Source organism: Armigeres subalbatus, chromosome 2 (assembly GCF_024139115.2).
Source record: "Armigeres subalbatus isolate Guangzhou_Male chromosome 2, GZ_Asu_2, whole genome shotgun sequence".
Classification (NCBI taxonomy): domain Eukaryota; kingdom Metazoa; phylum Arthropoda; class Insecta; order Diptera; family Culicidae; genus Armigeres; species Armigeres subalbatus.
In genome coordinates, this window is record NC_085140.1 from 320500643 (window position 1) to 320518584 (window position 17942).

The following is a 17942-nucleotide window of genomic DNA, read 5'->3' on the forward strand; positions in this document are numbered from 1 at the left end:
TTGACTAGTATAGGATTTAGAATATACTAAATTTTTATTCGATTCGGATTGCTCTCAAAATGAAAACAAATGGTTTTAATTGGATTGGATTTCGACTGAAAATGAATGAAATGGCTATGTGATTTGTTTTTTAAGATTCGAATAGTTCCAATATAAAATGTAAAATGAATTAGCAATGGATTTTGACTGAACAACAAAATCTCCTTTAGATGATGTACATCATAGAAGTAGAGAAGAGAAAGAATGTGGAGAATGAGATGAGTACAAGCACAAATAAAAAAAAGCCCGGAAGTATGTATTGTCATTTAATAATTCTTAGCAGTTTTATGATTTGCAGAAGTGTTATGCTCTGTTTTGGTATGTTTTTAGTAAACGTGTAGAGGGCTAACTTTAATTCAGTGACGTACGAATTAGCCTACCGCACGAACAATTTTCGGGAAGATTCGTAACAAAACGAAACAACGAAGATAGTCAGTTTTGCTGAGTATTGTTGAGACGGACGGTCGAGTCTGGCACGCTCGCCCGGGTCACGACAATATCAAGAAACAAATAATACAAAATCTAACATAGTTGCTCAAGCTCCGTTGATTTTTAAGTCAGAATCAAGCGTAAATTCCTTCAAAAATTCCAGAGCAATAGTTTTTTAATTTCAGAAGAAATTTCTTTGGAAATACGGCAGAATAATTTGCGTAAACTCCAACAAAAAATTAGTCCCTTATTTCTTCTTCAATTCTTGTAACAAGCTTTTCTAAAAGTTTTTTTTGACCATTCTTACTGGAATTTCATTTAAAAACTCCGAGAACTCCTGTAGAAATTCATCTATCGTGCGCAGATTCATCCCAGAAATTTCTGCGGGTCATCCTCCGGAAATTCGCCCGGAAATTTTCATGGAAATGTTTGCAGAAATCCAACTGCTCTTGAATCTGCTGAAGTGCAGAAGTCGCTCCAAATTATCTATGGGAATTCCTCCGAGTATTCTTACAAAAATTCCCATGGAAAATTATTTTGTAATACATTTGGGAATTTTGTCGTGAGTTCAAGTAAATTCTCCACAAATAACCTGCGGAAAATCTTCAGAGCTTATTTAGAAAAAGCCCTTCATGAATTCCTACGGAAATCGCTTTAGAAATTCTTGCAGAAATTGATTGGTGACTTCCTGCGGAAAAACACCCGTTTCTGTTTTTGAGCAGGGCAAAAGATCCGATAGTCGTGACTCGTGGGTGTTCCTATAGTTGCGGTAGTGTTACTTTAACAAAATCTACGTATTTAACGCAGCAACCCATATTGTCTATCAATTTGTTGACCTGTCATTACTCGAAATAAAAGATAACAGATAAGAAAATCCCTCCAAATCGGTAAAATGTCACTAAATCACCGTATCTTTTTCTCAGCTTTGCACCAATAGTCGCGGTAGTGTTCCAATAGTTGCAAATCCCATAATAAAACAATAGGATTCGCAACTATAGGAACACAAATTAAAAAATACCGCAACTAATGGAACACTGCACCAATAATTGGAGGTATCATTTTAGGTAACAATAATGTTTCTGCAGCGTTTGGAATACTATTCGTTTAAAATATAATTGATGAGCTGTTGGATGAGTACTTAAGGTAAGTGACATGAAATTTAGATGTGGTGTAAGCGAAGAAATAGTGGTGGAACGCGCTTAGTTCCTCCACTATTGGGTCTTTTACCCCACTTATTGAAGAAATTTCTGTGATCATCGCGATTCTGTGATCTTTTGAAAATTCAATGCGGCATTCTTTTCAAATTTCTATAATAATTCCTGCGGTCACCCCTCCAGGGAATTCCTCCAAAAATGTTTTTATAATTTTTCGGGTTTTTAATGCTGCAGAAATCCTTCTTACTCTGTGGAAATTTAATTTGCAAGGAATTTATACAAAGATCATCATAGGGTCCTTGTGGATTAAGGTTTCTTTGTTTTCTGTTGGTAATCTTGTAAAATTGGAGTTAACCGAAAATATCATAAAAAACCCGCCAGAAATAACTTTTGAGAATCATTTTCTAATTTTGATCGACTGCGGATGAACTTATTACAATGAGGCAGCTGCATTAAATCACAGAAAATTTTTATGTTTTCAATTGTTGTACAAACCCTTATTCGTTCTAGATGAATGTTATAAAGGACATTTAAAATGTTCCAATATTATGAAAGAATTCCTTTTGAATTGACTTTTGAAGAATGATATAATATATCATGCTGAGTGGTTCATCGTAAAAGAAACAACCAATCCGAAACTGACAAACATCTTGGATTTACAAATAAATTGACAAGATGAAAATGGGTGTTCATGTCCTTCAATAGACATGGTTTATATGCGTCGTGTTTTAGAATTGATTAAAAATGAAATGAAAAATGAAATAATGTTTGAGAGTGGAATGCATGCCATTAAATAAGGACTTCCGAAAAATAATGTTAATAACCTTGAAACGTAAATTTGTTCTCAACAACATTTGCTAATAAAAATAAAGCTCATCTATAGATAGGCAACAAACTAATTTTCAAATATACTTCCTTAGATTTAGCATTTTATTTATTAAATTTCCATCTATAACTAAATCCGCGAAATTCGCGTAGTCGTAACAACCCTGCATATTTTTTATTCCGGATTTATTCATTTTAAGGTTACTTTTGAGCTCAATGATGTTAATTTGTTAATTATTAATGTACATTTTTTGTGCATGAGAATGCGGACGAGTGCGTGTTGGATCTTGTTTCGGAAGGCAGAACGATCGCGCGATGTGCCGAAATTTTGTGTTTTGCATTGCGCGGCCGGTAATAAAGTTAAACAGTTCAGTGCGTGTTGGCTCTTGTTTCGGACAGCAGAACGATCGCGTGATTTGCCGAAATATTGTGTGCTGCATTCCGCGGCCGTCAGTGCCTGTTTTGTCGTGTTTCTGCTCAGTAAGCAGATAGTTCGCGCGGCCGAGTGAGTAAACAATTGGTGCGTGATCGGACGTGTTTCAGGTAGGATTTAGAACATTCGTAAAATCTGCGTTTTTGGTTCTGATTTTAATGTTCGGTGAATAAGTGTGCGGTTGAACGTGTTTTTTTATATAATGCGAAACATTTGTGAAATTTAGGTTACTTTATCCCCCTTTAGACGGTTCGTAAGTAAATTGATGAATATATTTTATTATTTTTTCAGCTGTTATTGACAAACGCTTTATATTGTCGAATAGAGCTCCCTATTATTCACCTTACCCACTAACACAAATTTTCCTTCACGAGACATCTATGAAGGTAGTATGGGTTCCCTGCATCTTCACTAGTAGATGTTGAACTAACATTCCTTCCCTTCCATCCGTGATTGTAAGGACGTGGCCAGGTATACAACTGCTACTGTATAGGAAAAGGTACTAATCCCAAGTACCAATTTACGACAATATACAGTAGATTGCTCAATTGAGCATTGTATAGCCACCCACGATTTGTACAATCACAGATGCTATGCTATGAGAATGCAATACACGGACGGCTTGTTTTCATAAGAAATAGCAGCAATTTTTAATTGTAGTGAAATTTCTTAATCCAATGCTTTAAAATCCTTTTTTATTCGATAGAATCATTGGCAATAAACTTATCTATTTGTGTGTAATTGATTATTCACCCTTATTCTTGCTTACGTACGAACGCGCTTTCGAACGAAAGTTAATGCGAATTCTTGTTTACGCCAGCAAAATCAAATGGGGAAACGATTCGAACGAACTGCATTCGCGAAAAACGCGAAAATCGCAAAATCTACGACTTTTGTAACAGCCCTGGGTCTGCCATTAGTATTAGTCGAGTCGTGTATGTTTCATGATAGACACCAAGGCAAGGCTTAAGCCGGCAGTCCACTGTTTGCCATATTGAAAAATATTTGTCAAGTTTATCCGGACATCTATCAGACTGATTAGAAATCGACATGGATTTCAGACTGACTTGCCAAATATTTATGAGGAATTTCTTTCATCAGATTCACGAAACATCAGTTTTTTTTCAATGATTTATTCATACTACAATATAGTATATATTGCCGATTCATGTCACGAAACTAAACCGTCTTTTTAATATACACATTCGTCTCCGATGGTTGCTTCGCTTCTTTATTCAATGTTTAATTTATTATCATTTTTGCCACTTTTTGTGTGGGAAAAAAAAACCCTTGCATAATTGATGGTTGATTCCAATAAGTGTCATCTTTACACACACGCACACGCATTCTAATTATAATACCTATTAAATCTTGTCGACTCTTTCCTGTGCAAAATGGTGTTACTAGTCCCATGCATTCGACATCGTTTTTCGTTTAGATTTTGTTTCCAATGTATACTTGTTTTTTGTTTAGGTGATAAATAATATTGAATTAAATAAGATTACTTTTGTTCTCTGTTCATATGTACCACTTAAATGCTATACTAAAAACTGTCATGATTGATTACTAAACTAATCAATGCAATGTTGTAAACGTTTTTATTTTGCTTTTGTTTTTTAGATTTTTTCAAAGTAATTTGATGTTTAAATTTGCCTGCTTATTTACAAAGACGTTCTATTCTTTTGTTTTCTTTCTTTTTCTGTGAGGTAAGTAATTTCCATTATTTTTTGTTGATTTTTTCCGCTGAAATTATTTTTTACTATTTACAACCGAAAACGAACGTCGTTACAACAGCAAACACACTGATAAACGAATAAAAATCCGATTTGTTCTATATAGTACTCCATGCTTTCGAATGTTTTGTCTATTTTTCAATATGGCGGCGCTGCTGTGCTTTTATTGATACAAGTGGGAAGTTACGGGAGCTATCGCGGGTGTAGGTGAATGAAAATAGTAGTTTTCTGGTTTCATGGTCTCTTGTGTTTCTTCTGCTGAATGGGTTTGTGGGCCTGAATCTTTGAGTGAGTGAAAATCCTGCAATGTTTCCTTATATTATACGCTGAAAGACATGTTTTTCATCTGCATCGCGCTCGTTACCAAATTGCTGTTTGGCTTCAATCTTGTTTTCTCGTTTATTTCTTTGAGTTCTGTGGTCAATACGTTTCGTTACCGTAGCGAAAGTGTCGATTAAGATTAGATTTTCCAATTGTTTTGATAATTTTACTGATAAGAATTAAAGAGGTTAATAATCAACTTTTTACATGAGTTATTTCTCATTTTATTCGAATTCTAACTGTACACTGTTCCAGTCCAATTATAATTGGAGGCGTTTGCTCATTCTCTCTCGTTCATTCTGACATCCCACTTTTCGTTTTATCCTCTTCTTTCTTCTTCGGTACGAACTAATTCCTCCTTATCGGATTTGCATCGTGTCGCAATATGGAATTAATTCAGTTTAAATTGGCAGTGATATACTGGTCATTCCTTATCATGCGATTATTTAATATAACCTCAAACATGCTTTATACACAATTTACTCCGAGAGAAAATGCTCTTTCCTCTGGCGAATGGAGTTCACCATAGATTTTCTTAATCCATGAAGTTGATTCTAGTAATCCGCTTTTAGAGAAAAAAAACTGATAAAAATTTTGAAGCGTAGTTTTGCAACTACTAATTTTGGATTCAAAAATTTTATTCCGAGAAAAAACATGACTTTGCTGGATCTTCCGGTGTCGCTTCATTCTAGCACTTTGCAAGCAGAAGTTGATTGGGCGAAATATGACTGTGCTCGGGAAAGTTTATGAATGACATCAACTATGCTCTTCATCGTTAGTTCTAGTACTTCCTTTCCACGACTAACCTAAACCTATAACGAAACGAAACACCTAACCTAAGCTTTTTTTCATTTAGACTCCCGGAAGGAAGAGTTTTACTTTTTTTCTAAAACGATCATTTCTTTCCTAACCCATTACTAAATCGTGCTAAACCCCTTAGGTGTCTTAACACCAACCTCTTCTTCTTCATTAATGCTAATATAGCTTCCAAGTAAACACACCTAAGCCTATTACTTCCCGATTACATTCTAGTACTATATAGTCATACACATACATACAAACATACAATCTAGCTAAGAACGTACAATCTCAGCTCCAAACTAAAGCACCTTATGGATTATCATCGAATTACGACTCAGCTCTGCTTTACACAACCTTCCTATCTTCACTTTCCTATCTTGCATTCCCCTCGACCATCTACGTACGGAATTTGACATACACACTGTTGTTCAATAGAATGACGGTCGGCAAAAATTTAACTATCCTAAACTTAAACGCCTTGAAATTGATCTTCGAACTCCTTGGAGTTCCTCAAAATTAGGGGGTAAATTTCGATTACGCTGTAACCAAAAAAAAAACAAGCCATTTGTCCACTAAAACATTGACAAATTTTCATTTACATAAATTTAGTAAGCCATTATAAATAATTTCTACGGCTTGCCCCGCATCATATAGGATTTATCCGACGCTGTTGGGGCAAAATAAATTTTAGATGAGATCAGATGGGCAGCGTTGAATCGACCTCAAACAAATTGTGTACGCTTGTGTATGAGTCGGTTGGTTTTTATTGGGCCAAAGTGCTTGTGCAGTACTAGATTAGATGGATGTCCCGTTGTAGATCTGGCGTGCTCGCGTAATATGCCTGATTTAATCCAGGTTCGTTACCCACGCGCAAATAGAACACATCTATTGAATTTAAATTCCTAATTGCAATGCGAGCTGAAGAGCAAAAATAGCATAATAGTGACTGGTATAAAAATTAATATGTAATGCGGTTACGATACTCCAATTTTAGAAGAATCCCTTCGACCAATTTTCAAATCTTGACGCAATATGCAACTCTATAAGCATCTTTAGTCATGTTACGGTTATAGTTTCTTACCTAAGTTATAAATTAAAAAAATCAACGATAAAAAAGGGGAACATACCATTGGGCTTATTCTACGAATAACGTGCGATTGCTCTCGTTTCGGATGCTCGTATTTGAATAACCCGTCCACCTCACGTGAGAATGACCAAAATCAACTTACCTCACGTCTGATTATTGATCATTGTATTGAACAAAAAAAAACTCGAGTAAACTTTGCATTAAATTCGGGTAAAATACGAGTGAGTAGAATTAGAATTTAAAAAAATACTACTGTTGATGATGAACTTTTTAAAGTTTATCATAACTACTAAATAGCCTGGTATCTGAGGAAAATCTAGTTCAATAATCCAATAGCCTGCAACAAGCTTCTTCACACCCCAAAAAACCAACCAACTTCTGTTTAATTTAACCTAACCGGTGGTACCGTTCGACGCATTCCGTCTTTTCAATACTCGTTTATTCTTCCCCCCATAACCTTTCCATCCTACTTCCCCTTTCCTGAACTACTTCGTCTAGAAATCTGTCACCACCCTCTGCTTGTTCTACTTACTGTTCTAAATGGACTCCGTTTATTCGCAACTTCTTGGGCCAAATCTGCCTCCTGTTCTCAGTTATGGTTCATCGTGTTTCGTTATGCAACTACGCACATTATAGGATTAGTGTAATGCTGTGGGTGGGAGGTGGCGGATGATTGTTTTGTTGTTGTTGTGAGTGAATGTGATTGTGTTATTATTATCGCAGCCGCAACCGCCACAACAGCAAACCGTTGTTGTTGTCGCTAACGTTTCGGTGAAAATTGCTTTTTATCGTTACTCGAAGCTCTTTACACACTCGGAATGCAAGTGGTTGACGCGATGTTAGATTCAATATGGTTACGCTATGTTCGATGATTCTTCTGATAAAAATATATACGTTGTTGTTATGCTGTTTTTGTGCAGAGTGCTCAGACAAATTTTTCGCTTACTTTCCGCTTCTAAATGTTAACTTATTTGTTTAGATCGAGCTACGTTTCTTTGTTTCATCTGTTTGCTTCTGTGTTTCCTTGTAGACTATTTTAATTTTAAAGTTCCTGAGGGCTGTTTGTATTTTTACCGGTTTTCTTACGAAACGAAACACTATTGTTTTTCCATCTTGGTATCTTGATTACTTGGAAACTGTGAGGACCAATAAAAAGCCGATCACACATCCAGTTTGCCGCGCCTGACGATATCCCAAACCATCCACTGCATCGATAGCATTGTCTCCTTTTAACACAAATGGGTGAAATCTCCGTTTTAGAATTAGAATAAATTAGGCTACTTATAAGGTTTACTTCAGGAGAAATCTGCACGAGGTAGAATTCACGCCAATTGACAAAAGACATCAGCCGCCAACTTTTAGAATCTGATAAAAATCTGAGGTTATGATAACATTCGTGCATCTAGATCATCATAATCCGATCCAAAGCTATCTAAAACCCTCAGATATTTCCGGGCGCTGAGATAGAAAGTTTCCTTTTTTGAACGAATTGGCGCGAAATCAACCACAGACGGTGAGTCGTCTTCACCGTTTGCATCCATCAATTTACTAACACGCGAGCCTTATCCCATAAAATATAATTTATAATATTAGGAGCATATTTGAATTCGGTAAAGCAGTGTTTGGTTGCATATAAATAATTACGAGTTCCCGTTTTTTTGTTTTTTGTTTCAAAGCTCGACATTAGCCCTGCTAGCAGAGCGGTCAGCATTTCAACCATTTTATATTCCGTATGTAAATATATTCATAAAGATAAATTTGCAATTTAGATATGTACACACAAAATGTAGAATCCTTTCATGTACAAATTACACACTTTTTCCTCAGTTTCGACCTTGCTCCTTCGCACACTCTTCGCACGCGGCGCGGGCTCTGCATCATCGTCGGCGTCGTCGTCGGGAGGGATCAGTTAAGTCTTTGAAGTTTTGGTGAAATTGAACTAAACCTTCGTTTTCTGGTGGCGTGCCAGCTCTTACGACACCTGCATGGGCGTTACGGCGCTGGTGCTCGTTGCCGTCTGACTGCTACCGACCACTGTGGCCCCTATCGACGAACTGGACGAAGATGAACTGATGGAGATGATGGATGAGGATGCTCCTAGCTGATGCGCCGAGGACGACGAAGATGGCTGTTGTTGTTGTTGTTGCTGCTGCTGTTGCTGTTGTTGTTGTTGGATCGAGGGTGATGCCGAAAGGGGTGGCGGCGGTATGTGTAGAGCGAACGCGTCGTACACCTGCATCAGCTCAACCATCTTGTATTCCTCAAGGCAAACGAAACCTTGCAGGTTGGGGGCCTGCTTCCGAGCACAGCCCATGCAGTGTACAACATGACGTTTTTCCTGTTCCCGGATGAAGAGGATGTTGAAAACTTCCACCTAGAGGGAGAATGGAGTAGCAGAAACGACAGTTTAGTCAAGGATAATTAAATCTTAAGTTTTATAAACAGTGTTGAAGTAAATGTCTGAGTTACACGCACCCCAGCTAAGCCAGAATCGGCAAAACTAGGAACGCCTCGGAACTAAGATCGATGTAGCATCATTTGGTTAATATTTGATCATTGAAGTAAACAGGTTGGTTCCTGGATACCACATGATTGAATGATGCAAAACGAACATTGATCTTAAAATTAAGCAATTGTGCGAAGTCGGATCATGCACTCAGTACACGACAAATATTTTTGGCCTTGGAATGGAAACTGTATGCCAGATCCCAACAGATTATGGTAGTGATCATATTTTTTGTACCTTGTACCGCACAATGATTGAATTTAAATAGAAATAAAAGTCGTAAGAGAAATTTTGTGCCAGCTATAACGATAATGGACAGATTCCTCCATGATGAATTTTGGAGGGCATCGGTGGTATAATATATTCTCAACAATTTGTTTTAAACATCTGTGCGAAAAGAACGTAGTCCCTAACGACAAATGAGCGAGAACGAAGTCTTTTTTATAGCTTGAAGATAGATGCTTCAAGAAAACGTCTCGATAGATAGTAAATGAACGCACCAAAATCCGAATTTTCAACTTAAACGTGAAATCTGTATATCAGTAGAGAACACTAAAAGGCTGCAGGTGTTCATCAACAGAAGCCTGCGGTACATAATTTGTGCCTGGAGCTGTCACCAGATGTCGATAGCAACTGAAATTCGGGAAAGGAAGTGGGGCTGGTGGGCCACACCTTATGTACGGGCTCAAAACAAATCAAGCACTAGACGTGAGCCCAGCTGGCCATCGCAGCAGAGACACACCCAAAGGCTCATGACGGCATCGCCTCAATAAAGAAATAAAAGAAGTCAACTGAAATTTAACGTGGCAATAGGTTAAGCCGGTAGCTGGATTTCGGCCAGGATGGAAATCTTTCAAGTCGTCCCTTGGCACCACTCGGGGTGTTGTTCAAGAGAACTCTCTCCCGACATTCGCCCTTATTCCAGATAGAGCTTGAAATGTTGAATAGTAAAAAACGCAGAATGGAATTATACCAAACAGCCATAAACAACTGATGTGAATTATACCAAACAGTTATTAATATAACCACATATATGAATTTTACCTAATGACCATTATGCCAAACGGACCTCAATTTGATACCGCAAACGGCCTTTATACCACACGGCTTTTAATTTGACACAATTGGCAATTATGCCAAACGGGGTACCACCACTGTCGCCGGCAATTAACGCTCTACGAAGTCTTACTCGTGAGAAGATTACCGTGACAATTCGTTCCAGATTTACCGAGTTCCAATTCCAAGCCAACATCGAATTTTCAGTGACACTTAAGGTAACACAATCCATACCGTCTGCCAAGTTCGACGTGAGTTGCTGGAATCTTCCCGAAGGAATACTACTAGCGCATCTGAATTGTCACGCATTGTCACTGATTTTGTTTTCTGCATCTGATAGTAAAAAAGAATTGAAGTGTCTAATATTTTATTTTTTTGTGAGAATCTCCCCGCGTGCTGCGTATGCTGGCTAGTCACCGGACAGACAAACAGGGATATTATATATAGTAGGGTAAGACGGTATAATGCGCCCACCTGGCCAAAACGCCCCCCTTTGATTTCTAGAAAACTATAACTAACTAAGGGTAAAAATCAGTTGGTACCTTTAAATATTTGTAAAACCATCATACTATGTGAATGTGGAAGTATTTTTGTATTACATAATGAAAATAATAGCAAAATACAAAAAGTGACAGTTTTGATGTAACTTTTATTGTTTGTTTGTTCAATATTCTGGAGCGATGCTAGCATATTGTCCGCAAAATTTGCACTGGAACACTCAGTTGGGCAACAAAATAACTTTTCTCAGTGATTAATGTAATATAAAGTTGCTTCCATCTTCAAAAATGTAAAGAATTTCGAAAATATGTTTCACTGGTCAAAACGCCCCAGTGTAGGCAGGACGGTATGCCCTTACCAACTGGACACAAGCGCAGCGAGCCTGCAGCAGTTGCTTCCAAATTATATGGAAAATATTAAAATGTAATTCACACCTGCTTGAATGGACTTATGTTGGTTTTTTAATGTCAAGCACATAAGGATTTGTAACCTTTTTATTATGGGATAGAAAAAATAATAATGAAGGGCTATGAAACGTCTCTGGCTAAGGTGGGGCGTATTGCCCAGGCACTTTTTGAAATCCATTTTTTCACGACTTTTCAAAAAAGCTTTATTACGTATTCTCAGTAATATTTTTATATGACTACTCACAGGCAATGCATTTGCGACTTTTTGGACTACCAAATAACACAAAGTTTGCCTAAATTGTGTTGAAAAGTAAAAAGTTATCATAGGTGTTGCCTTAGGGGGGGGCGTATTATACCGTCTTACCCTATTAATAAAAATCTTTGCACGCCAGCTGCCGCTTGAAGAATAATGGTATGAAGTCTTTGTTCCCCAATGACGTCATGAGGATTTATTTGCACGACGAAAGCTAATGTCGTGCGCGTGATGAAGACACTAATAACTCGTCGCTACTGTGGCATTTCGTGCTGCGATGATGACTATTGTCAGCCCTGGTCGAGGATTTGATGCTCAGATTCTGGAAACTCGAAGAAATGCTACTAACCGCTTCCTGTCGCTTAGTAGAATAGCCATCTTGATCACGTATGGAATGGATCCTGCTTGAAAACAGGCCTTGTTTGCTCTATGAGCAAGCCAATCGGAATTACTTCAGAGGTGAAATCGAGTGTCAGTTGGATAGCACGCCGCTGGTCACCGTCATCAAGCTGCTGGATGCTATACCTACTCCGTGCAGCAAATAACAGCATTCCAAAGACCACTCGGAGCGAAGAGCCCTCTAATGGAGCGATACGACAAAGAAACCATAAAGAGCAGGCTCAAAGCGCTTCGCGCTCTGAAAAGGAAAAATGAGCGTGTGCGACGCGACAGCCCCGAGCTTGTTGATCTCCTCTTAGCATACCAGAGGCGAAACATGAATCTTGGGTCGGTTTTTTGGATGGTATCGGTATCGGTATCGGAGTAGTATCGGTTGTATTTAGGTGAAGAGGCAATCTAAATGTATCACCCTGACTATTGACGGCGTAACGCAGCGCAATCCGGTCCTGTTTGCAGACCGATTCGAATCACAGTCATCCAATATGCCTCTATTGGATTCCGAAAGCTTCCGAAAGAAACATTCGAATCCGGCATGAATCTGGCTTTCCAGATCCCCTGCAGCGACAAGGATTTCAACCAGGCTCACACGCCTGACGAGCTCTATTTCACCCTACGCAAGGGAAGTGAAAATTCTACAAGCCCCGACATCGGCATCGGGGTATACATTCGCTCAGCGATCAGTTTTCTGATAGTTTTCGGTCAAAAATTTTTTTATTCTTCACTTTAAACAAGTGACTGATTCTAAGAAGTGAAGATAGATTTGCATCCCACTGGAGAAGTGTTTTTCAAATTTTTTTGGGTTACAATATCGGGTCAAAAACGTGATAAAATCGGGTAGTGACAAAATTGGGTCAACACTGTATTAAATTGGCACCAAACTGCTGAATAATGGAATAATTCGAGCCGAGGTACATAGGACCCCTTGAAGAAATAAGTTCATTATCACGGGAAGTAATTTGATATGCTGTGGACAGGATAGTAATTTTGGGGACCTCCTTAGCCGTGTGGTAAGACGCGCGGTTACAAAGCAAGACCATGCTGAGGGTGGCTGGGTTCGATTCCCTGTGCCGGTCTAGGAAATTTTCGAATTGGAAATTGTCTCGACTTCCCTGAGCATAAAAGTATCATCATGTTAGCCTCATGATATACGAATGCAGAAATGGTAACTTGGCTTAGAAACCTCGCAGTTAATAACTGTGGAAGTGCTTAATAAACACTAAGCTGCGAGGCGGCTGTGTCCCAGTGTGGGGATGTAATGCCAATAAGAAGAAGATTAGTAATTTGAATATGTATTAATCTTTTGTTCAACGCAATTCGATGCATTCGAATGTTGGTAGGAGAGGGGTTAGGTTGACCCGTTGTTGGCCGGTGCCATATTGACTTCCATCGTGGTACCGTGACCTGCCCTAATTCCGCGCATATTATGTTTGAACATTTCACCAAATAATGTGATGTCCATGATAGCCAGGTTCTGATTTTTTATGAAAACCACTGTATAAGGCGATGCGCGGAATTAGGGCAGGTCACGGTACTCCTCTGTGTCCTAAAAGATGACTAGGGAACACTGCGCAACTAGACTGCAGTATCAGGTTGATAGTAGGTGTTCAACTGATGTATTTTGTATTCAACGATCATACCATGTAGAAAACCCTATGATATATTCTCCTAATGATACTCACTTCACATTGTCCGCAATAGTGTGACGCTTCGTTCTTTCCCCGTCCATGAAACCGCACTTCGACGCCCTTCGATTTGACAAACTCCAACACCTGCATACAGTGCCGCATGGTTTGCATCAGACAAGTTCTGTTCCGAATAATGATAAGAGGTAAAGTGTTAGAATCCTGATTCTCAATTTAAACAATTTACGATATGTTGTTCTTTAAAAATAATCAGTTGAAATACTTCTACACGGGTTTTTCGGTAGAACGAAAGTTAATAATTATATAGGTTTGTTCATCATTTGAAACAACGCTACTAGCATGCAATTAAACATAAAATGGCACTCACTTGACCAGGTCGAACAGCTTCGGGTCGGAGACCTTAATATTTCTCGCCAGATTCCAACTCAGGTGCACCATCGGTACTATGCTTTTGTAGCTTTCGAGTTTGTTCCATTCGTACCTTTGGATCGCCAGCTCATATTGCCGCGCCGTAAGCGGACCCACGTTCCATGCAATATTGTTGCACCATCCAATGGCCTGCACCCAGTGCACACAACTGTCAGAAGATTATAGAATATAGAAAATATTTAAACAAACCGATCCAAGTCGAATTTCATAGAGACAAAACTCACCCAGCATTGACCCACACCAGATCGCCGGGCTTCTGGGTAAACCTGTACACCGGAATATTCTCCGCATACAGGTCCTCCAGCGCCGGCCACCACGATCCGTGCAGGTAGTTGATGTTGTTCTTTTCGCACAGCGACTGGATGCCACCCCAGTACGAATCCGGTGTCGCAAACCACTCGCAATCGCCCGGTCCGATGTTGATGTTGATCGAGCAGAAGTTGTTATTCTCCTGATGACCGGGTGTCCTGCTGCCCGGCACCTTCATATACAACTGCACCGTATTCATGCCCAGGATCATATGACCCACATGCGAGAGCATATTGGCGGCGGACACAACTCGCGCGAACGGAGGCAGCTTTTGCAATTCCTGCAGCTGGGTTTTCCATTTGCGTTCGTCCGAGAGATCAACGTTGGTACCGAATCGCAACATTTTATTGCTATTTTTGCACTTTTTCCGTTTACCGTTGTTCGAACCGGTCCCGCTACTATTATTCGTAAGCGAATCCTTGGAGTCCGAGTCGGAGTTGGTACTTACGATACCGGCCAGCTTATCGCGCTCCTCCTGTTGAATACAAGGAAAAACAGTCCTTTAGATTTATTGGAACCATAATACATTTGCAGGATGACTTGGTAAATCCGATTATATAACGGAATTGTCTCCATCAGAGCCGAAAAGAAAGCTTCTTCATACTGAATTTCAGTAGAACGAAAGTTATAAGCTAAGCATCATTTGAAAAGAGGAAATCTCAACCATCACTTAACACTCGGAAAATCTTACCTTGATTTTATCAGAAAAACTAGAGGCCTGATACTGTGCGTACTTGGCAATGGTCGTATGCGACCGATGCGAAATGCAGGCCCACACCTTGGACTTCATCGACTGGTCCCAGTTCTCGTCGGCCGACTGGTGGACCTGCGTCCGCACCTCAATACTGTGGTCCGGGTTGGCCTCCACTAAGGTCTTAGTCGAGAACAGACCGAGATCCAGCTTGAGGGCCGCACCCAGTTGTCGTACCACAGCGATCGGATGCTTTAGGCAGAACTCCTGCAGCTGGGGACTGTACGCATGTTTCTTGTTTTCGAGGAACACTGATGGCGTCGGAGGTTGGAGCTGTTCGCGGGTTAGTCTTTGCGGTGGACATTCCGGTGGTGTAGGTGGCGGCACGTCCATGGGCAGGGTCGAACTGATCGCTGCAACGTCTTTGAGATCGGATTTTTTGGCAGCCTGCAGCAACTCCTTGGCAGTCATGTCGATAGAGAAGGCGGGTTTGTTGCATGGCTCGGAAAGTTTTTCGATCTTGATGACCGGTTCCAACTTGATATCGTGTTTCGCCAAGAGGTGACGTTTGGCTGCTGCCGCCGCCGCCGCCGCTGTCGACGTACTACTGGAACCGGTAGACGAGGTAGCTTCGGCTTTGATGGTGGGCGATTTCTCCCCATCGAACCGGGATGAGGTGGAATCGGCAGGAAGTACAGTGCCGTTATGCTGCTGATCCAGCGGTTTGATGTCTTTGATGTCCAAATCGTCGGACCCGAACTGCTTGAGAAGCGTTTCTGCAAAGTTGGCAGTGTCGTCCTTGGATGAAAGCAGGGCTTGTAGTTCTTGATCTGTACGTGAAAAAATGTTAATATGAAATGCAAAAATGAGGATATTTTTAATGTGATTTTTACGATATGTCGGAATCAATGCTGAAGTTTTTTCTCATTATAAAAACATTCTTCGAATGATTCGACGCCTATCCAGACGCACGACTTTAATGTTCCAATGTTTAATGGAGTGAAAGGCCCATGCCCTTAGGAAGGAGCGGTTCACAACGAGAACATTGGTTACCATAGAAGTCTAGTAGGAGTTGCAACACTTACCTAAATCCGACTGATTGGTCGATGTGATCTGCGTGAAGGCAGCATTGGTTTGACTCTGAAAACTTCCATTGCCATACGTTCCCGTCGTCGTCGTACTTTTAAACATCTGCGCACTAATGGCGGCAAAGTTTCCATTTCCAGCTAGTTGGGGTTGCTGTTGCGGCTGCAGAGTTTGTTGCTGGCCATAGCCAGCTTGAGATTGCGGCGACTGCTGCTGTTGCTGCTGCTGACCTTGGAATGGCGTCGGTGCCCCTCCTTGCTGTTGATTCCGTTGTTGGTGGGCTTGTTGCAGACGAAGCTGTTGCTGGTGCTGCTGCATCAGCCGATACTGATTGGCATACTGTTGGAGCAGCTGCTGCTGCTGGGCATTGAGATTATTCTGGTTCTGCTGAAGATACTGAAGCATCTGCAGTTGTTGCTGGTTAAGATAGAAGTTTGGCATGGGAGCCTGCTGTCGGCCATCCTCCTGCTTGAAGCGCTTGTTCGCTGCTGCATTGTTTCCGGGGAATTGTGCTTGATTACCCTGTGAGAAGAAGCAAATAAACTCAAATTAGGGCTCCGGTTCAATTGAAAGTGAGTCATCATTGCCAAAATCGGAGTAGAGGGAATCTGTAGAGGCAGCTACTATCTAGCCCCACCGTACGGTTCTTTAGGTGGTGTTAGCGAAAACTGCCCTTCCTCATGGATTACTCTAGCATCAAAGCAAAAACCTCCCATGAAATGGAAAATCGATGGGAGACATTTTAACTTGCCGGATGCCACCACAGGACCATTCGTTTCTCTCATCCATTCACAATTTAGGGTAGATGTACCAGTGATAACCGAATCATTTTTAGAGTAACAATAAAAACTATTAAGTATTTCAAAGGTGTATTAACATGAACATTTGCGTTTTTTATATTTGCGATTTGGGCGTACTTTGTAAAATATCATTGTTATATCAAATTATCTGATAAAGGTGGAATTCTTCTTTTTTAGATTACATCCACTATTTGGAAGGAAGGGGGAGTTGGCATGACTAAATTAGCATTTCCGCTACATTAGCAATCTTTAGTAATGTTACAGTTCTAGTTATACTTTTTCCTCGATTTACAGATTTTACAACTGGCAAAGATATAAAACGGGGAAATGCATCTTCAGTTACAAACTGCACATTTTTATAAAATATGATGAGAAAATATGATCTTCCGATTCTAATTCAAATGTCAAACTGCTGTGATGTCGATGAAACTGATTTTTTTGAAGCTGATGAAGCGATCTACTTTTGATTTGAACAAAATATATACCTAAATCTAGGACTTGATTCTATCTTGCTTCAGATTCAAACTAAAATAGTGTTCGAAAATTCTAATTCTATATATTTTAATTGAATTATAATTATATTGATCGTTATAGTAATGACCCTAATGTTATGACTTCTTATATAGTAGATCGCCACCATTGCTGGTGCACCAACCCTACCTATTTAAACATAACTGCGCTCTGAGAGCACGACCGCCCGGTGACCGGCTGGGGTTCAACGACCACATGAAGTTTCCCCAAAAAGTGGGGAGCATGTGCGTTGTCGTCATCCGCATCGTCACCAAGCGGCTCTGAGAAGCAGCAACCGAGCCGAGGGCTTTGACCTTCAGCAAGCAGACACACACGCGGAGCTCATAACCTCAATCATTTCAAATTAGCACCACACACGGCCTCGTGGTGAGCTGAATCATTTTAACTTAAGAGAACTAGAATGTACTTACAAAGTTGAGATTCTGTACACTGATTCCAGGAACTATTTACACTGGTTTTATAGATATTAAGAACTTTTATAGTGCATTAACTATTGAATAGAATTTATACTA

At 39.9% G+C, this 17942-nt stretch overlaps 1 protein-coding gene across 2 annotated transcripts in view; it reads right to left on the bottom strand.

Annotated features, from left to right (window-relative positions):
- Positions 1-4338: 4338 nt before the first annotated feature.
- The window catches only part of LOC134212668 (histone demethylase UTY), a 235730-nt gene continuing 222126 nt past the window's right edge, over positions 4339-17942 (bottom strand). For both annotated transcript variants that reach the window (XM_062690716.1, XM_062690717.1), the window contains 6 exons: positions 16099-16621; positions 15014-15843; positions 14238-14797; positions 13952-14161; positions 13621-13747; positions 4339-9196 (listed from right to left, as the gene is read on the bottom strand). In XM_062690716.1, coding sequence (XP_062546700.1) covers positions 8795-9196; positions 13621-13747; positions 13952-14161; positions 14238-14797; positions 15014-15843; positions 16099-16621 — 2652 coding nt within the window. In that variant the 3' untranslated portion in view covers positions 4339-8794. The remainder of the gene's footprint in view (positions 9197-13620; positions 13748-13951; positions 14162-14237; positions 14798-15013; positions 15844-16098; positions 16622-17942) is intronic.